This window comes from Dreissena polymorpha, chromosome 5 (assembly GCF_020536995.1).
Source record: "Dreissena polymorpha isolate Duluth1 chromosome 5, UMN_Dpol_1.0, whole genome shotgun sequence".
NCBI classification, from domain to species: domain Eukaryota; kingdom Metazoa; phylum Mollusca; class Bivalvia; order Myida; family Dreissenidae; genus Dreissena; species Dreissena polymorpha.
In genome coordinates this window covers 114,299,172-114,316,963 of record NC_068359.1, presented here as the reverse complement: position 1 = coordinate 114,316,963, position 17,792 = coordinate 114,299,172, and the positions used below count along the sequence as shown (strand labels likewise).

At 34.8% G+C, this 17,792-nt stretch overlaps 1 protein-coding gene across 3 annotated transcripts; it reads left to right on the top strand.

Moving 5' to 3' along the window:
• The first annotated feature begins 10,819 nt into the window (after window positions 1-10,819).
• On the top strand, window positions 10,820-14,894 carry LOC127881936 (uncharacterized). Of its 3 annotated transcripts, none has more exons than XM_052430177.1 (4): window positions 10,820-11,163; window positions 11,649-11,720; window positions 13,579-13,662; window positions 14,707-14,894. In XM_052430177.1, exons 1-4 carry the CDS (start codon window positions 11,143-11,145, stop codon window positions 14,881-14,883), a joined length of 354 nt encoding a protein of 117 aa, XP_052286137.1. In that variant the 5' UTR covers window positions 10,820-11,142; the 3' UTR covers window positions 14,884-14,894. The 3 variants fall into 3 exon arrangements, 2 of the variants coding, with proteins under 2 accessions (XP_052286137.1, XP_052286136.1); XM_052430176.1 differs by having other exon boundaries at window positions 10,820-11,172; XR_008050339.1 differs by lacking the exon at window positions 13,579-13,662 and having other exon boundaries at window positions 10,820-11,172.
• The last annotated feature ends 2,898 nt before the right edge of the window (window positions 14,895-17,792 follow it).

Here is a 17,792-nt window from a genome sequence, read left to right as displayed (position 1 = left end):
TATGCTGTTTTATTGTTACCATTTTTTGTTTTTACTATGCCCATGAAATATATGTGTGAGAGGGTGGGCGGGGGGGGGGGGGGGGGGTTCGTAAACACATTAAAACTTTTACAGTGTTTTCATATCAATGAGTACTCAACCCCTATCGTAAAAGAGCAACGTAAGAATAATTTCAGAATCATCTCCCCTTGAAGTTGAGAAAAATATGAAATTACGCTTACAAGATGAAGCAGATTTTTTTAAAACCTACACAGTTCTGTTCCATTAATGAAAACTGCACACGGATGCCAGTAAAAAGGAAACCAATGTTAATAAATGAACTATGAAATATTTGGGGGTTACAACACAAAATCATAGATAATGGTTATTTGGGGGTTATAACACAACATCATAGATAATGGTTATTTGGGGGTTATAACACAAAATCAAAGATAATGGTTATACCAGTATCTTTTTCTATTTTGTTTAAAATAATCGGCCAATATATTAATATTTACAGTAGAAAAAAAATCGGTCCATGTAACTTCATTGAGTGCCTTTTACACTAAAATTTACGACGCCCTTTGATGCTTTGCATCAATACTTATCTTGTTTGTAACTGTAATGTAAAGTCGTTATCATTGCAGATCAAATATGGTCAACATATTTTAAAGACTGGTTTAAATGTTTTTTTGCACTGCATTTCACTGTTTAAAAAACCGTTATTCGCCTGTATAAAAATATTGATGAGATATATAAAAGTACGATATTTTATGCATATCTCTTTAAAATATGAAGTTATTGAGTCGCTTTCACGTTGACGAGTTCACGTGTCTTTAATATGGTTTATGATGAATAAATGATGCTTGGAAAAAAATGTTTATTGATATATTTTTGGATGATGGGTATGATGATGATGTGATGATGTACTTTGTACTAGAAGTTACGACAGACGCTTATTCAGACTAACGCATTTGTCGCATACAAACGGTAACTGACCGTCGGTGTCGCTTTCACATTTTCCAAATCGAGCCTTCTTATCTTTAGTTTGATAACATTCTTCCAAATCCGTTACAAACGTACACGTACCGATCTGAAAGTCTATAGCACTGGAACTTGTAACAGAGGACGGACGTGGTATGTGAAAATGATTGATTATTTTCGTAAACGTGTTTTACCCAAATGCATTTTTCGTGATGTCTAATGGAATGACTCTACATTGATGTTATATCAAAAGTGAAACGTAAGCAAAGAATATTGTATGCCTAAAAGTTTTGAATTTGGTTGTAAGGCCGTTTGGAACACAGTTTTTCAAAGTTTCGCGTGATTTATAGGGATTATTATGATACGTAATTTTTCATTTCAACGTGCGAACAACAAAGTTTAATACCACTTTAATACCACTTTTTTCTAACCAGATTTGCTAGAGACCCAAAACCTGATAACTGCCGCGTCCGCGCCGAGGAAGAGTTCTCCATTTATCTCAGAGGTTTCAGTTCGTCCACTTAATTCATTCACCAATTGACGCATAATGTGAATATCGTGTTAAAAGGAATATTTTTGAACGGAGCGTATATAGAAAACACCATTAAACAATGTTTTAATTATTCGTGTCGCGTAAGTGAATCTTTATAAATAATTAAAAACGTCCACTATTTGCTGCGTATTAATCACGTAATATTTTGCATTCGAAATCTGAGGCAATCAATCGATAATCATAAGGGAAAATAAAACTACTGCTGATCAACAAGGATATGGAGAATCCAATAAACTATCACGCGTCTCTTGCCCAATCTCGTTGATAGTGCTTGCTAGTACATTCTCAATTTATTAAACATTGAACATGAGTTCACTGATAACTACAGGTATACTATAGACAACGACAAAAATGCTTTATAATCGCCAAAACAAAGTGTAAAAAGCAATTAAATATAACAAGAAATATCTTTTAAAAAGATATTCGACCTAAATGCTGACTTTGAAATAACTATTGTGTTTTTATTTCACAATTGTGCATATTCACCGCATACATTTATTTCTTCACCATCGAAATATATCGTATGTATATATTTGATAAACGCGTATTTTTCTTTTTTCCCCATCGAAATATATCGTATATTAATATTTGATTAACATGCAGCATTCTTTCCGCACATTCAAATCACACCTTCTTAGTCGCGTCATGCGAAAATGGGTCCTATGGCGTTCCGGTCAGCGTAGCTCAAGCCCAGCCTGCGCATTTGCACAGTCTGCTGAGAGGCAATTCTGTCCGCTATAAAATCACTCAAGGTTATATGGTCTCATTATGTATCTCCTGACCAGACTGCAAGATGCGAAGACTGTGTTGGGTTATAACTATGACGGGCGCATATGACATACGACCCATTTTAGCATGACGCGGGTCTTTAAAAATCCCATGGCGTATTGTTAATGGCACATTTAAGCATAATGCTTTTCGATATAAAACTGAATTCAACATAGCAATTATAGCAAACTGGCAAATTGTGGTAGCCTTTTCCTGACTTGCTGACCGAGTACGGCAAACATTTGTTGTAAGATAATGAAACGATTTCCCTCTTTATCGTGACCCTATACTTTTTCGGTAGTGTTTGTTTTCTCATATTGAAAGCAAAACTGTGTGTATCGATAGTCAAATATTTCTAACCCTGACCATAGTGACCGATTACAGACCCTGAAATTCTTCGAGATGTATTTTAACGCGTAATTGTAACTGAGCCACAACTTGTGTCTATGTGTCGTATGGGATACCAAAGGGGTCGAAACTTTAACTTCTGCTCGAGCAGAAAAAAATGCTGCTCGAGCAGCAAATTTACTGCTCGACCAGCATTTTTTCTGCTCGAGCAGAAAAACCCTGCTCGACCAGCATTTGTTTTTAGATTATGGCATTAGCCAATCAGAACTCTTGTTTTATTTGCCATTTGGTGCGAAACTGGTTTGTTTGGGAAAAATGGCTGCCGCCATGATGGTGCCTTTTTCACATCTTCTGCAAGTTTATGTGACGACCTGTTAAAAGTTTAACATTGACACGAGGTAAGTGCTTTATATTTTTGCTGCAAACTAGTCGATCAAAAAATTGTTGCCATTCGCTTAATAAGAAAATCGATCATAAATGTCTAACGGCTGTTAAAACTTTTGCGAAAATCACGACGATGACTGATAAGAATTGCTCAATGGGTGCGCAAGTGTAGGTTCTCTGTTTCTATCGATTTACTTTCTTAATGATTCTTAATAATTGCTTCCGACACAGGTGCCGATTGCCTGTAATTGTGCCTTTCTGGTTAACATTGTTTACGTTTCTCGTTCTCCCCATACATGTATATCTGCTGTGCTAACTTATACAATTATCCAAAATATCATGTCTGTTAACCAGTTCTCAGTGCCCCAGATAAGCTGCGTATCTGCGTCTTTCACCCAATTAAAATGTATAAAAATGCAAAGAAATACAATATCATGAGTATTGAAAACGTTACCAATTTGACTTTTACGCAAATTCGTCAAATTAACGGTACAAAACTTCGATTAAAAATGCTTTGCTCATTTTAGGTATTTTCTCTTTGGAATTATTATCGTAACGCTGTGACGCTTACATTCAGCAAGCTCAGCAAATGGTCATAGTTATTCAAACGCTATGCGTTTTCAATCTGACCTAATTCGTCGCCCATTGTGCATGTATTTGTAAAGCGTCTGTACTTTCAGTTTCTATTACGATGCGAAATAAAAATAGCTAAGAGAGGTCGAAAGACGTCCAAGATTGTTGCGCCAAAATATCAGCCGATCGCAAACTTTTTCGAATCAAGAAAGCAAGAGCCAATAAGTGTTATCGATTTTGTTAGAAACTGTGAAGCAGTTGAGTTGACATCCAAAAAACATTATGGAAAGTCTGTGACTTAACAAACCTGTCAAAAGTATAAAAAGGCATGTCATTGGTTAGAATTTGTCGACATTTTTTAAAGTTTATATCATGGACAGTTTCAAGGATTAAAGATATTACGAAACATCAGTTTATTAAAATTTGTGATGATAGTTTACAGTTCTATTGAATCAATACAAGTGTGCAGCGTCAACGGAAGTAAATCAGCAATTATTTTAAGGTATGCATTTATATCTCACCTCCTACAATAATGACCTTATCCGATTGGCTTAGAGCGGTCACGTGCCCATGGTGTATTTTCCATACACCCCGAGTAATTTCCATACACCCCGAGTAATTTCCATACTTCTATCAACGTAAAAATGGCGTCTGTTCGATAAACTGCTAGATAAGTATTGTTATTAGTATAAAATTTATTCTATATAATGTATACTATATACTATATAGTATATAATATATAACATTAATATTTATAATATAATATATATAATATATAATATATAAAAGATATGTATATATTATATATGATATATTATACATGATACATGATATATCATATATTATATATTATACATGATATATGATACATGAAAGTAGATATCTCATAAATTATATACTAAATGTTATTTATTATATAGTATATATTGTATTATGTAATGTATTATATTATATATAACAATATATTATATTATATATTATATTATATATTATATTATATAGTATATTATATTATATATTATATTATATTATATATTATAGTATATATTATATTATAAATTATATTATATATTATAAATTTATTACATATTACATATTATACTATATATTATATTATATATTATATACTTTAAAGGTAGTCGGCTTCGCTCTCGTATGGTATGAAATTACTGAGGGTGAATATCCCATACACCATCAGTTACTAACAGTGTAACTTATATTATTACTCATTTCACTCTATATGAAGAATGGAATCACCCTATTTTTCAAAATCAATGGTTGAAAACCCTATTTCCCAAATAATTATCTGGGACACTGAGTTCTCGAGGACTTTTCTCAATTTCAATGTAAATTATTTTTTACCGAGGCCAATTAGCTTGTTCAAAGCTAGCAACAGGTAAAATGTGAGTTGTGTCTGAATTACAAGTTTAATTTTTCATAATTGAAATGTTTACAATTTACTATTTATTGAATAACTTGGCTGTGCATAATTAAGTTCTGGGATGTTATTTCAGCTCTGAACTGCGAAAAAATTGCATAATAATTACATTGGTGGCACTATAATGAGTTACTTTTCATCTGTCCTTCCATTTAAATGTCCCTAAAGCAGACTTCCCAAACTTTTCAGAAAGAGTTTAGGCATTGTATTACACACTCATTTTAACCATTGTACAACATGTCTTGACGGAAATAATTTCGATAAAAAATATTTGCAGGAAATAATTTTTCCATTGCGAATCGTTTGTATCTTTTTATCTTTATTCTGAAATGCCCCTCTTAAGAATAATGTCATGTATAACTGGTTTAGAATTAAGGATGATGATATGTCCTAACAGCATTTTGTCATGTCATTTACTGAACTTCTTAACCTACATGTATTTGAATATTCAGTCCCCATATAACTACGCCCATATGTTGTGGACATTTTCATACAAGAATACAAACAGGAATATGTATTGGAGTTTGCTATTTAAATTAACAGTCAATCGGAGGGTAACAGGTTTGTTTTTAACCAGAAGTGAGAAACTAAACGCAATTTGCAGGGAAAAAAATATCTCTTTATACCACTTAAGTATATTTGTATCACAGGAGCTCTCGTGTCGTGAGGTTGAGGAAACTAGTGTTGAATCTAAAACATTTAGCATTATGGACTCAAAAGTGAGAAGCCAAGTCAGACACCGCAAAATGTAGAATAATCTGTCAGATGTTTGGTCTGACAGGCTACGAAATTCTGTCAGACTGAAGGATAATTTCTGGATTCACTTATTAGCATACCTGATAATAGCATATTTCTGTTATTAGCATATAGAATGTCAAAGCACTGATTAATTATTAAATTTTAATGTATTTTTCTTCTATAAATAGCATAATTGTTAACCCCAATATTCAGAATTCACTTAAAGTCTTTATAGCATAGAACATTCTCAGAATGCCAAGAAAATATGCTTTAAATCTGCAAAAATATGCTCAAATGCAAATGCAAATACCTTAGAATACAATTCCATTTGTTAAATAGTTATCTTAAACATCAATCATATACAATGTTGAATTTAAATTTCACTTTGACGATCAATTATTAACAGATTTGACTTATTGTATGCCCCCAGTTGCTATATTTATGCTAAAATGTGTGTTCCTGTTAATAGCATATTCCTGTTATTAGCATAATTTTTGCTGACATGGTATGCTAAGAACAGGAATCCACTGTAGCAACATATTGATCAGGAATTATGGTTTGAATCCGTGTGAACTTTTATTTTTAATGGTGAAAGAAAATCTCCATGGCGCGTTTTCAAAAATTCCTAATCAAGCTTGGTAAAAGAACACACAGAATAGCAAATTTATTACAGCGCCAACTTCCGGGTAAAAATGATTGATTTTTCTTATATTCCGTAAGGACAAATGCCGCATCATATCCTATGGGTGATTTAAAAAATAATGAAGCCTAAATAAAACATGCATTTATTTTCTTACCATTAAGCATGTTTGAGTTCTTTTTCTATCTTACAGAAGTGTTTCCATGTGATTAACTTAAATGTGAAAATTCTTCTCAATAACTTGCTTCATTAACAAAATATATTGAAAAATATCCTTAAAATTGCCCCAAGTGTACTGGTTTTGCGTGACATTTTATGTAAAAGGCAATTTTCAATTCTATACTTCAATAAAACTTTCAGAAATATTAGGTATTGCCATCATTTAATGAATATAAAAATGCATATGCTTTAAGAAAAATAAAACAATGCTTCTTACTTAGGTTGATATCTCTTGTAGCAAGTGTTCAAAGCAATGATGTTCTCAGAGCTCCAGATAAGGGACCGTACAGCCGTAAATACGGCTTTTTCATGAAAGTTTACGCATTTATTTTTATAAACTGGACGTATAATTACGACTTCAATATCCCTTTTACGCATTTAAGAAAAAAATCTGGCCGTGCCGATACGTCAGCATCAGCGTGGTGTGATTTGTTGGTCTCGAACCTAACGGCGCTTTTCGTTAATTTAAATTACCGAAAAGCTGTAGACTGGGTTTCGGTTTTATTGTCTATTCTGTCGCGTGATTTCCGGTAACTCATAAACCCGTAAAAAACAATATGTCTGCGCACAAGGGAATGCCGGCTAAACCGAAAGCGGTTCAAAAAAACACTTTGTTGTCATATAATGGCTACATACGGTCGTCTAACCATCCTGACATTCAAACTGTAAACCCAGAAATAGACATTGTCGCCCCGATATTAAACGATTTGATTGCATCGGAGGCTAAAAACGTTAGAAAACACGATGGGAAACGGATCCAAACAAAAACTATCGAAGATTGGAAAACCACATGATTGGCTTGTCACCGAGAAAATAGAAGACGTTCTACGGTTAAATTTGCCGTAGTGCTGCTAAACCTTGTAAATTAAGCACAGTGTGGGCCTATGAAGGTTTGAATTATACAGTATTTTTATAAACTAAAGTAGTTTTACTTGTTCATAGGTATAAAAAAAATTCTCAAGGAAGCAACATATTTTTTGCTTTGCATTCTGTGCCCCCAAAGAATCCACTTTGCAAATGATATTTTCAGTTAAACACCCTTCAATATTCAAGAACACGGGTAGTACAGTACTACCTGTATTTTTGGATATGGTAGTACAGGTACTAATTGATTTTCAGGGTTACTCCTTTTCTTTCTGTCAGTGGAAGTACCGTTACTAATTTCACAAATCCTTATCTGGAGCTCTGTGTTCTTGTCAATTTTGTGCCACAAATTTCAACTCTCTTCACGTATATTAAGAGGTGGCATCATAAAGTGCTTCAATATTTATAGGCAAAAAGTGTCCTTTTAACCTGTCACATGTTTTTACTACACATTTGTACAGGTATTTATACAATTATTTGTTCATGTAAATTTTGAACAGATGAATACTAAATGTGGTCAGAATTTGTCCCTGTCCCAAGTGTACATTTTGCAAAAAAGTTATTTTAAATTTTTCATAAGATAGAATTGTCAAGGTTTTACATCATTTTCTTCAAACCATTAATGCTTATCACTAGATGTACTGAAAATTTGATGCCAAAACCTTGTGAACTTTTTTTGCAAAAAAACATTTTGTACATTTTGAATTTGTACGTGTATATGTTTTGAAAATGTTTTGAAAATGGAATTTCCATCATGAAATTATATTGTTAGTGTGATGGGTATTCGATATTCCAACAATGTACATTTAATATGATGGTGAATGCACATTTTATTTTATAGTAACTGGTTCTCATAACACCATTTGTATCATATTTTCTATGCTTTCAGAACGTCTAAAAAAGGACATGCTGTTGTTATTTCGTCTAAGTTATCTCTATAAAATAAATTGGATGATAAACAGTGCACACACATCTCGGCCTGTGCGCTAAGACACACTCTTTATAAATTGGGGTTGTGTTTATTTCAAACTTGCGTTACTAAAGCTATAACCTAATTTTGAAAAAAAAAGAGTTGCGTCTAAGATTATGCAAAAGCGAACAATTTCAGTGCCTCCAGCGCTTTGTTTCTTTTCACGTTATTGAAATAAAAACTTAACATTTTTGAAATCTTTACGGTATACAGTATATTAGACATAGAAAATTCACGAACGTATTTTGCTTCTTCAGCAACAACATAGTATCTCCACGTTCATGTAATATACAAACACGATTATACAAAATACGCATATCTAAACTACCGAAAACAATAAAACACTTAACCCGACCTCGGATGCGTATGATTCAGGCTGCACTCTGCCGCCGACGACAACGACGACTGTGTTGCTGACGACGACTAGGGCGCCGTGTGAAGACATCGACACACCGACCTGTCAACAGATGCACAGAAGCAAATCTGACCTCTGTCAAGACGACAGTCTCGCTGAGCTCGCCTGCAAACGATTCTGTGGAAGATGCCGTAGGTAATTGTTTGCGATCTTGAACTGTACATTCTCTTTCACTTTAGTCAAGTTTTGGATCCGCCGTCTGCCGTCCACCCTCCGCGTCGAGCTAAAACGTTAACATAGGCTCTAAAATCAAAGTGCTTCCGCATACAACTTTGAAACTTCATATGTAGATGCACCTTGATGAGTTCTACACGCCACACCCAATTTTGGGTCACTAGGTCAAAGGTAAGGTCACTTCTGACATGCTTTCATTTATTCAAAACTGAACCCACAGCCGAGCGTTGGCACCCGAATAAGTCTTCATTCTCACAACAGGACCTTTACACAGGAATTGTTCAGACAATTCATCATAGAAAGGTATTAGCGGCCCCTTTTGTGTGTCGTTATTTTTCACTTCCAACATGTTTAAATCAGAATCTAATCTACTTCAGAGCTTTTAACCCACAACACTTTCTTTTTATATCTTTATTTTTCTTCTATCTTAATTTCACATACACTACAGATCGATTTCATCGCGGATCAAAGGATCCACGCCCACTAGCGATCGCGAATTATCCGGATCGCGATATAACTTGTCAAGTCATTCTTGTGTATACTACGTTATTTACCTACCTGTGTGCGGTTGCATCAAGAGTTATATATGTGTTAAATATGACATAATTCCATGTAAGTATTTTTCCATGTAAGTATTTTCAAATTCATTATTTGATTAAATGCGAAAAGCATCTCCACATTTTACTGCAAATGTGGCGTTAACAAATTCCAGCTACACATCAACGGTTCTCATTTTTGTCCTGACTAAATTTCAAACAGTATGAGAAAATTACACTTAACGTTCAAAGTCGCGTAATCCGCGTCTATGCTGTATCTACAGCACTGTGGTTGTAGAGGTCACTGTTGGTCTGTGACAAGTACATTTGTTGTTGGTTATATAACCCTAATTTCAATTCTCCTAGGGTACCATTTTAAAACTGCCAACTTTCAACGCGTTCGTATTGTCTTTTCTATAGATCAAGTTTTCAATTCTGGTATCATGTTAACGATGGATCTGTTTTTTTCCAATAATTTCAATAAAAAAAGGTTCATTTTCGCAACTTCAGAAAATCTCCACTTAATACAGACACGATAGAAACAGTGTATTCGAAGTTTTATTTTGACACAAGCAACATACAACAGAAAACACGCCACCAAAAGCTCATCTTTTAAGTTAGCCTCAAATCAAAGGGATCAAAGTACTCAAGAAACATATAGGATACTTGACATAACCACACCAGATAAGTCTGAATGTAAATTGGCTTTTATTCTAGAAGACAACAGGAACCTTATAAATAAGGGCACTTCTTTCGAATGGACCATGGAATGATTTTCAATGATTTAGTGTAATGTAACCTGGTAAACACCTCCGCGTGAACAGCGATTACGTTAGTTAGTAGACAACATAATTGTGGACGGCTTTCCTTCAGTAGCGTTTTTCTCCCGAAGTCCACGATCTTGAAACAAACACGATAGAGCCGAATGGGCGTATTCGTGTAAAAGAAATACAAATATAAAGTGGCTTACCGGATGAAAATATCCGATACTCTTCACGAAAAACACGAAAACAACGCCATCTTGGAAGTAAGTTCCAACTAACCTGACTTAAACCCAGTAAGATTAAGTTTACGCATGCCCCCCCCCCCCTGTTTATTATCGCAATAACCAAAATTAAGCCGGATAATTAATTAATTTTTATTTTATTTTTATTTTGTTGGATGTGTTTGTGTGTGTTTTTTTTTTTTTGGGGGGGGGGGGGGGGGTATGCGCTGTGGTAACAGTATGGAAGCCATATTACGGCCTTCACTTAAACAAAAAAAAATCACATTTTAAGTGGGTTAGCTGGTTTAACTAATATCATGTGCATATACCGGTAGCTGACAACTGTCTTCAAAAAGAATATCATGATCAATACCCTCACAATTAAAGTGGCCTAATTTGCAGTCCAGTGCTCTATCATCTGAACTAGCCATCCATGTCCGGAAATTATTTCGTATATATAACGTAGTCAAACGGCACGACGACGACACCAACAACAGCATCTACAAGGTTCTTGTGAATTTCAGCGGTTGAGTGTTACACGTGCCCCACCTTAGTGAGGAGCTTGTCAGAATGCATGGCAACGACCACGTGTCAAGTAAGTGAGGTATGTGAAACACGTGCCTTAATATTCTGACTTATCAGGACATTCCGCCTTTTTTTAATCAAATCTGCTTTTGCGGATTAAATTCTTTTTCAAATAGTATATTCTGTTTTTGCGCAATATAATATGTTTTTGTGTAGTACATTTTTTTATGGTTTATTCTGTTTTGTGCAGTATATTCTGCTTTTGAGTAGTATATTCTGCCTTTATCAAGTTAATTTTGCGTTGTTTAGTATATTTTGATATCGTGTTTCCTACAAGGTCATTTAAAAACAAAAACAAATTCTAAAATAGTTATGATTGCTCAGAGAAAACACGGTCAGTTGTAAAGCCTCATTTTACAATGACATGTTTGCGATATATATATTACACTGTCCAATCTGATTTTGGTTTATTAAGATTTACTTAATAATATTTTATTCGACCATTGACCTTTAACAAACTGTACGATTTGACACTTTGCAAACGTGTTTTTCCAGACCTGTTACGCGATAGAAGTCTTTGATTTCGACACCTCTCACGGTTTCCGGGCCGGATGCATGCCAAAAAATGTATGTTAAACGATTTTTCTAATTTCTATTTTATAATTTCGCACCGTTATTTTTGTAATAACGTCGCTCGAGGGCAAAAAGGATTTATCATTTCACTATGTAACCGGTTTGATTGTCACAAACACCTAATTGAAATAACTCCTTTTTTGGCCATGTTTGTAATGATCACTATTTGTCAATAAATGGAATAAGAAAGTCGCATTGTTCAGGTATATGAAATCAGACCCATATATTGTGTATGTTAACTCTCGATATGTTGAAATGCCATAAATATTGACGACTGCATGCAATATAATAGAGATTGACTATATAAACATAGTAACGACTCGTGCAACGTATCGATATTATTGTTTTAGCAACGCAAATGAAAACTTTGCACATGTATTATTGACGATTTGACGATACTGCGAAGCATCGTCTAAGTTATCATATCATGAAAAAATTCTTCACAATGGCAACCTATGTAAAAGACCGAGCCAGTCCGATTGAGATAGCTCGATTTTTCTAATCGGCATACCTCGCTGATTATCATTGATAAAGGTATATGAAGCTCAGCTATAAATAGGACAGCATATTCTGGGAAAAGATTTAATAATAGTTCAAAAACGTTAATTTTTAATCAGTTATATTTAATCCATTATATATGTTTATAGATCAATGAAACAACTATGCATTTTCTGTATTGTATTTGACAATTGTCGTGAATCAGTAAATAAATTGCGAATTAAAACGTGTATAATTAACTTTCAACGCGATCATTAGTGTAAAGAAAACGAATTATTTCGAACCTGCCATTTGTAAACGTTGTAGCGACTATGGTATATAAACAGCATAATAGCCGTATCTTATCTGTGATACTCGCTCTTCTGCGTGTTTTCTCATTTTGCATATTTTATAAACTTTTCAAACATAAATAACAAAGCCACATCAGTGCACATACTATGTTTGACAATTCATTCGTTTGTTGGATATTGTTTGCTGTTTTAAACACATATAAGGTCATATCGCGGAGATTTAGTTAACCTTACCATGTGTTCATGGGCGAACTCACGTATTCAAGTGCTCTAACGACTATGTGCTCATACCCACTTTCGATCGGGAATCATCATGAAATTATTGCCGTACTTAACGAACAAACATGCCTAAGCTTATTGAATTAGAGAAAAATATCGATAATCAAAAGAGAAAACGTATATGTTCATGCACATGGGATTGTGAAATCACGTCCGTACACATAGCATCATTAAATTAGGAAAGTTAACAACGAAATATAAAGTTTGGTATGATATACATGTGAAATTAAAGAGCATGGTGTAATTAAAGAGCATGTCAAGTTTTGAATTTATATGCTGAAACGTAATGTTATAACCCACAAACGTTTTACTGTAACAGACAGTTTTTTAAGATAAGTGGTACAGAAAATACACGTCGAATACCTTTTTAAAGATATTTCTTGTTATATTTGATCGAGAATGTAACCTGCCTCCCAGATTCGCTGAAAGGATCAAGTTCCCCACGGGTACTAATTCCCCGTACCCCCATTTTTTTTTCGTACCCTACATTTTTCGTACCCAATTTTTTTTCTTACTCAAATTTTAGCTCGTAACCAATTTTTTTTTCGTACCCATTTTTTTCTTACCCATTTTTTTTCGTAACCAAATCTTTTTACGTACTTATTTTTTTTTTGGCATAATTTTTGTACCCAAAATTTTCGTACCCATTTTTTTCCTACTTAAAATTTTCGTACACACATACACAATTGTGGGGATGTAGATAAACTTAAATAGATGCTTTTATATCAATCCTCTTCAAAAGCATCGTCACACCAGTACTGTCAGTACTTTGATTTTATTTACAGCTCTGCATTCCTCACAATAACGAACAGATATTTGGTCGAAGTTCGAGCACGGTTCAAATTAACTGTTGTGATACGGACCGCTGCGTATGTATCAGCTTACTAATATTTCAGTATACGAGTTCAGTATGTAAATTAATTCTAATGTACCTATAGTTCATCCTTTGCGGCTAAAGCCGGCTATACAAGGTCAGAAATTGTCAACACATAGATATTATGAAATGCAAAAGGTAAAGGTGAAAACTATGAATTTCATTTAAATACAAATACCTTATACCAGAGAACGCCAGCTCGATAATCATTTTTTTAAAGCAAGAACGTGCATTAAACATACTCGTATAAAAACGCTATACAGGGAAACGATTACGGAAACCAAACATTCACACAAAAACATGAAGCCGATTGGCAAGGATGAGCCCACATTCCCATTTTGTCTATAAACTCCACTTACGTCACATACAAGCTGTGTATAGCCAATATTGAATTTTGACATCTAAAAGGGGCCTTTGTCTTTGAGGCAATCAGACGGGCAATACACGCGACACATAGTCTCATCGAAGGTCATTTATAGTGAGTCATCATGGCCAATTTTGAAATTGACCTCTAACTACGACCTGGAACTCTGATATAGGAGGACAGGTTTTACACGCATTTACATGGCGCATACACTGTTTTATGATCATATTTGGCCTTTATATCTAAGTGTGACATTTACCTGTGGGAGTTTTGTTTTACACGTGACACGTCATCATGTTATGGATCGTATTTGTTATTTTAATATCCATCATATATGCCATAGTATGGCTGAGCCTCGAACTTTCAAGCTGTTTTGTAGCCCAAATTCGACCTTTAACCTTTAACCTTCAAATTAATGATGGCGGATGTTACACACTGATCGACCAAATAAAAGGCTTGTTATCTCAGAATCCATAAATATATATATCAAAGTAATTGCTGAGACAAAAAACTTCGCACAGACGGACGGAAAGACAGACTGACAGTATTATGCTGCAATCTTTACATGGGGGTCATAAAACAATAAACACATATGTGAACGGATAACGAGTGTGGAACATCTTGGCAAGTTTGACTCTATCGACAAAAATGTATATCCGAGCGTTTATATTTTAGCGGCAACAACAACCATTACAACCACCACCACGACAACCACTCGTCCAACTACCAGGTCTACCACTCGTCGCAGGTCCCAGACACAATGCTGGGACTACAGGGACTGTTGTGATCACCATGCGTGTTATTACTACTCCCACGATTGTGACAGAACATGCGGAAATTGCCATTAATTAATAAATACAGAAGCAACGATCGTCTGTATTCGTAAATTTAATAAATTGAATTAGAAAATAAATACATATGTTGTAACTGTTCAATAAATATGGAAATGCGCGTGCGCTTTATTACATTATTTTAACATTATTACAGGTTGACTAAAAATTACTGGTACCATAAACAGATTTTAGGGAAGGGAACGTGCCTCTGAGAATAAAAGGTTTACGTTTTTTCAGTGAGACACGAGGAAGCAACACGTTTATCCTTGATACATATAGAGTAACATGACTATCACACCGTAACCGAAAATCCTGTTTCCTCTTGTTTAACCAATGCGCGTGGATGCGAGTGAAAGTCCATAGGTAATATAAAAAAAAACGCGTCAAACCTAATTGCAATATACTGCATTCCACATAAAATACTAGATACACACGCATTTCAGAAAATGCACTTATTTCGTACGACATTTATTTAGGAAAACCATTTCTTTTGTTTAAAAAAATGACTAAGCACAAGAGAGCCAAAGAGCCTAGGTCTCACACATGGAAACTGTTGGAACTGAATTATTATCCCCACGCTTTTAAAAGCGTGGGGATATTGTATTGATCTCCGCTTTCTGTCCGTCAGTCCCTGGCCACTATCTCCTCCTACACTTTTAGCACTAGAACCTTGAAACTTACACACATGAAAGCTATGAGCATATATGCGACGGTGCACTATTTGGAATTTTGATCTGACCCCTGGGTCAAAAGTTATTGGTAAAAAATGGGTAAAATTTTACTAACAACATGCGACGAAAATGATAATAACTTTTGACCCAGTGGTCAGATCAAAATAGTGCATCGTCGCACAAATGCTCATAGCCACCATGTGAGTAAGTTCAAAGGTTCTAGTGCTAATCAAATTAATACTGAACATCTCGTATGACAACACGGTCTATCTCGACCATCCATGTCCACATTACCCACCCCGGGGCCCCACCAACATAGGCCTTGCCCACCCAAAATTGCCTTTTAATATAACATCTATGCGGCGTGGGGATACGCGTCGGCCTCTGCCGCGCTACTTCTAGTTTCAAACTGCTTTAGTGATGTTTGTATGATAAATGTTCTTTTCCACCTTGCTTTTTACCCAGACCCATTTTAGAACGCGACTGAGATATCGGGTAAACACATGATTTGATTAAAGTTTTATGCTGATTGGGAAAGAAACGTGTGTTCACAAGGTTTCACAAAAGCCATATAAGGAAATCTACCCCGCGAATTTGTTCCGATGTTTTTGAACGGACGGGAACCACTGTTTAACTCGGTCGAGATATCATGAAAACAAATGTTATGAGCAAATTGTCTGAAAATTTGACATACAATAAGACGTATAGAGTGTTCGCAAAGAGTTTAATATAGCCATGTAAGGAAAACTGCTCCGCCACCTGGTGGCCACGTACCCTTTCGAGTATCCAGAGTTACTCGCATTAATATTGTTAATCGAGATATAAATATTTAAAAAAAAAACAGATAAAATAGTGCTCAATACTTCGTTTATTTTATTATATTTTTTTTTACCAGTCACTGTATTCAGTCGTATTTTATGTATTCTATACTATACAATATTGTTTAGCCTAATGTCATATTTTATCAAATGCCCAGCCTCAAGAAGAGATATATATGCTATAGTCTTCTCTGAAACCGCAAGGGTCAAGTGTTTAATATTTGTTGTGTGAAACCGTCTTGTGGTAATCTAATAAGTTTGTTCAAACCATCTTTCTGAGGTGAAACTGACCGCGCCTCATTGATCACATGAATTATATAAACTTATATAGTAATAAATAACTTCAAAAATCTTATCTTAACCCGCTAAGGTCATGAATTCGCTTTTTTTAGTTTAACATCATTCAGTGATCCTCAAGTGTGTACAGATCATGCCTCTGGAGTGAAAACCTTAGCTTTAGGGATACTTGTTTTTCGTACATGCATTTAATTAAAACTTTCAAAATCTTATCTTAAAACGTTAGAAAAGTCCGCCTAGTGATCGGGGGGGGGGGGGGTCACTGGTTCGATCCCCACTGTGGAAGCGTTCTTTAGATTTCCCCCATAGACACTAAGTACTTGTTCTAGGCACAGGAAACGGAATCGAGGGCGTTTCAAATAAGCCTTACATTTTCTATGCAATCGAGATATAATAAATAGGTACAAACTAAAACGTAAGACCTTAGAAGTTTGTTATTTGGCATGTAAAGTTTTGTACTGGTTACACAAAGTAGTAACAAATTGAAGTCGCGAGCGGGCCGTTATTTCCGACTGGTGGGCCGATATGATCATATCGACCCATGGGCCGTTTTATCTTATCCAACAAGAATCGGATCGCATAGCTTCAACTAAACAAACAATTATTAAGCGAAGCACACAATTGGGATAATTCAAATGTTGATGCAACTGAAATTGAACTGAAGATTAGATTGATGGGACTATTTGAGCTTGAACAGAAGTCATAATGAAAACCCAATTTAGTAAACGACAAGCTTACATCATTGACATCTTTAAAGTGATATTATAGGGCATCTAACAGTATATAGACGTCTATCGCAACCGTTGTTTATGTTTGGTGTTTTCACTTCATATACACTTATATTTGTTAATGCAGCATCAACATACTAAAACAATATCCCGGAAAGAAAAAAATAATGCATTTGAATGTCAACCGTACTTTCGTTTGACAACTGATCATGCATGTACGATGTGAATCTAAATTTAGTTTTAGTGCAGATTCGTTCATATCTATTCATACGACACTCGAACACTACCTCGGATCCTAATACAAAGACAGTTCCGCTCGGCTTAGAGGACTGTACAGTCATGTAAAATATAGAATATAATATATATTTATTTAAAAAAACTGGTAGCAAGATGAATTGCAGATAATTGGTCAGT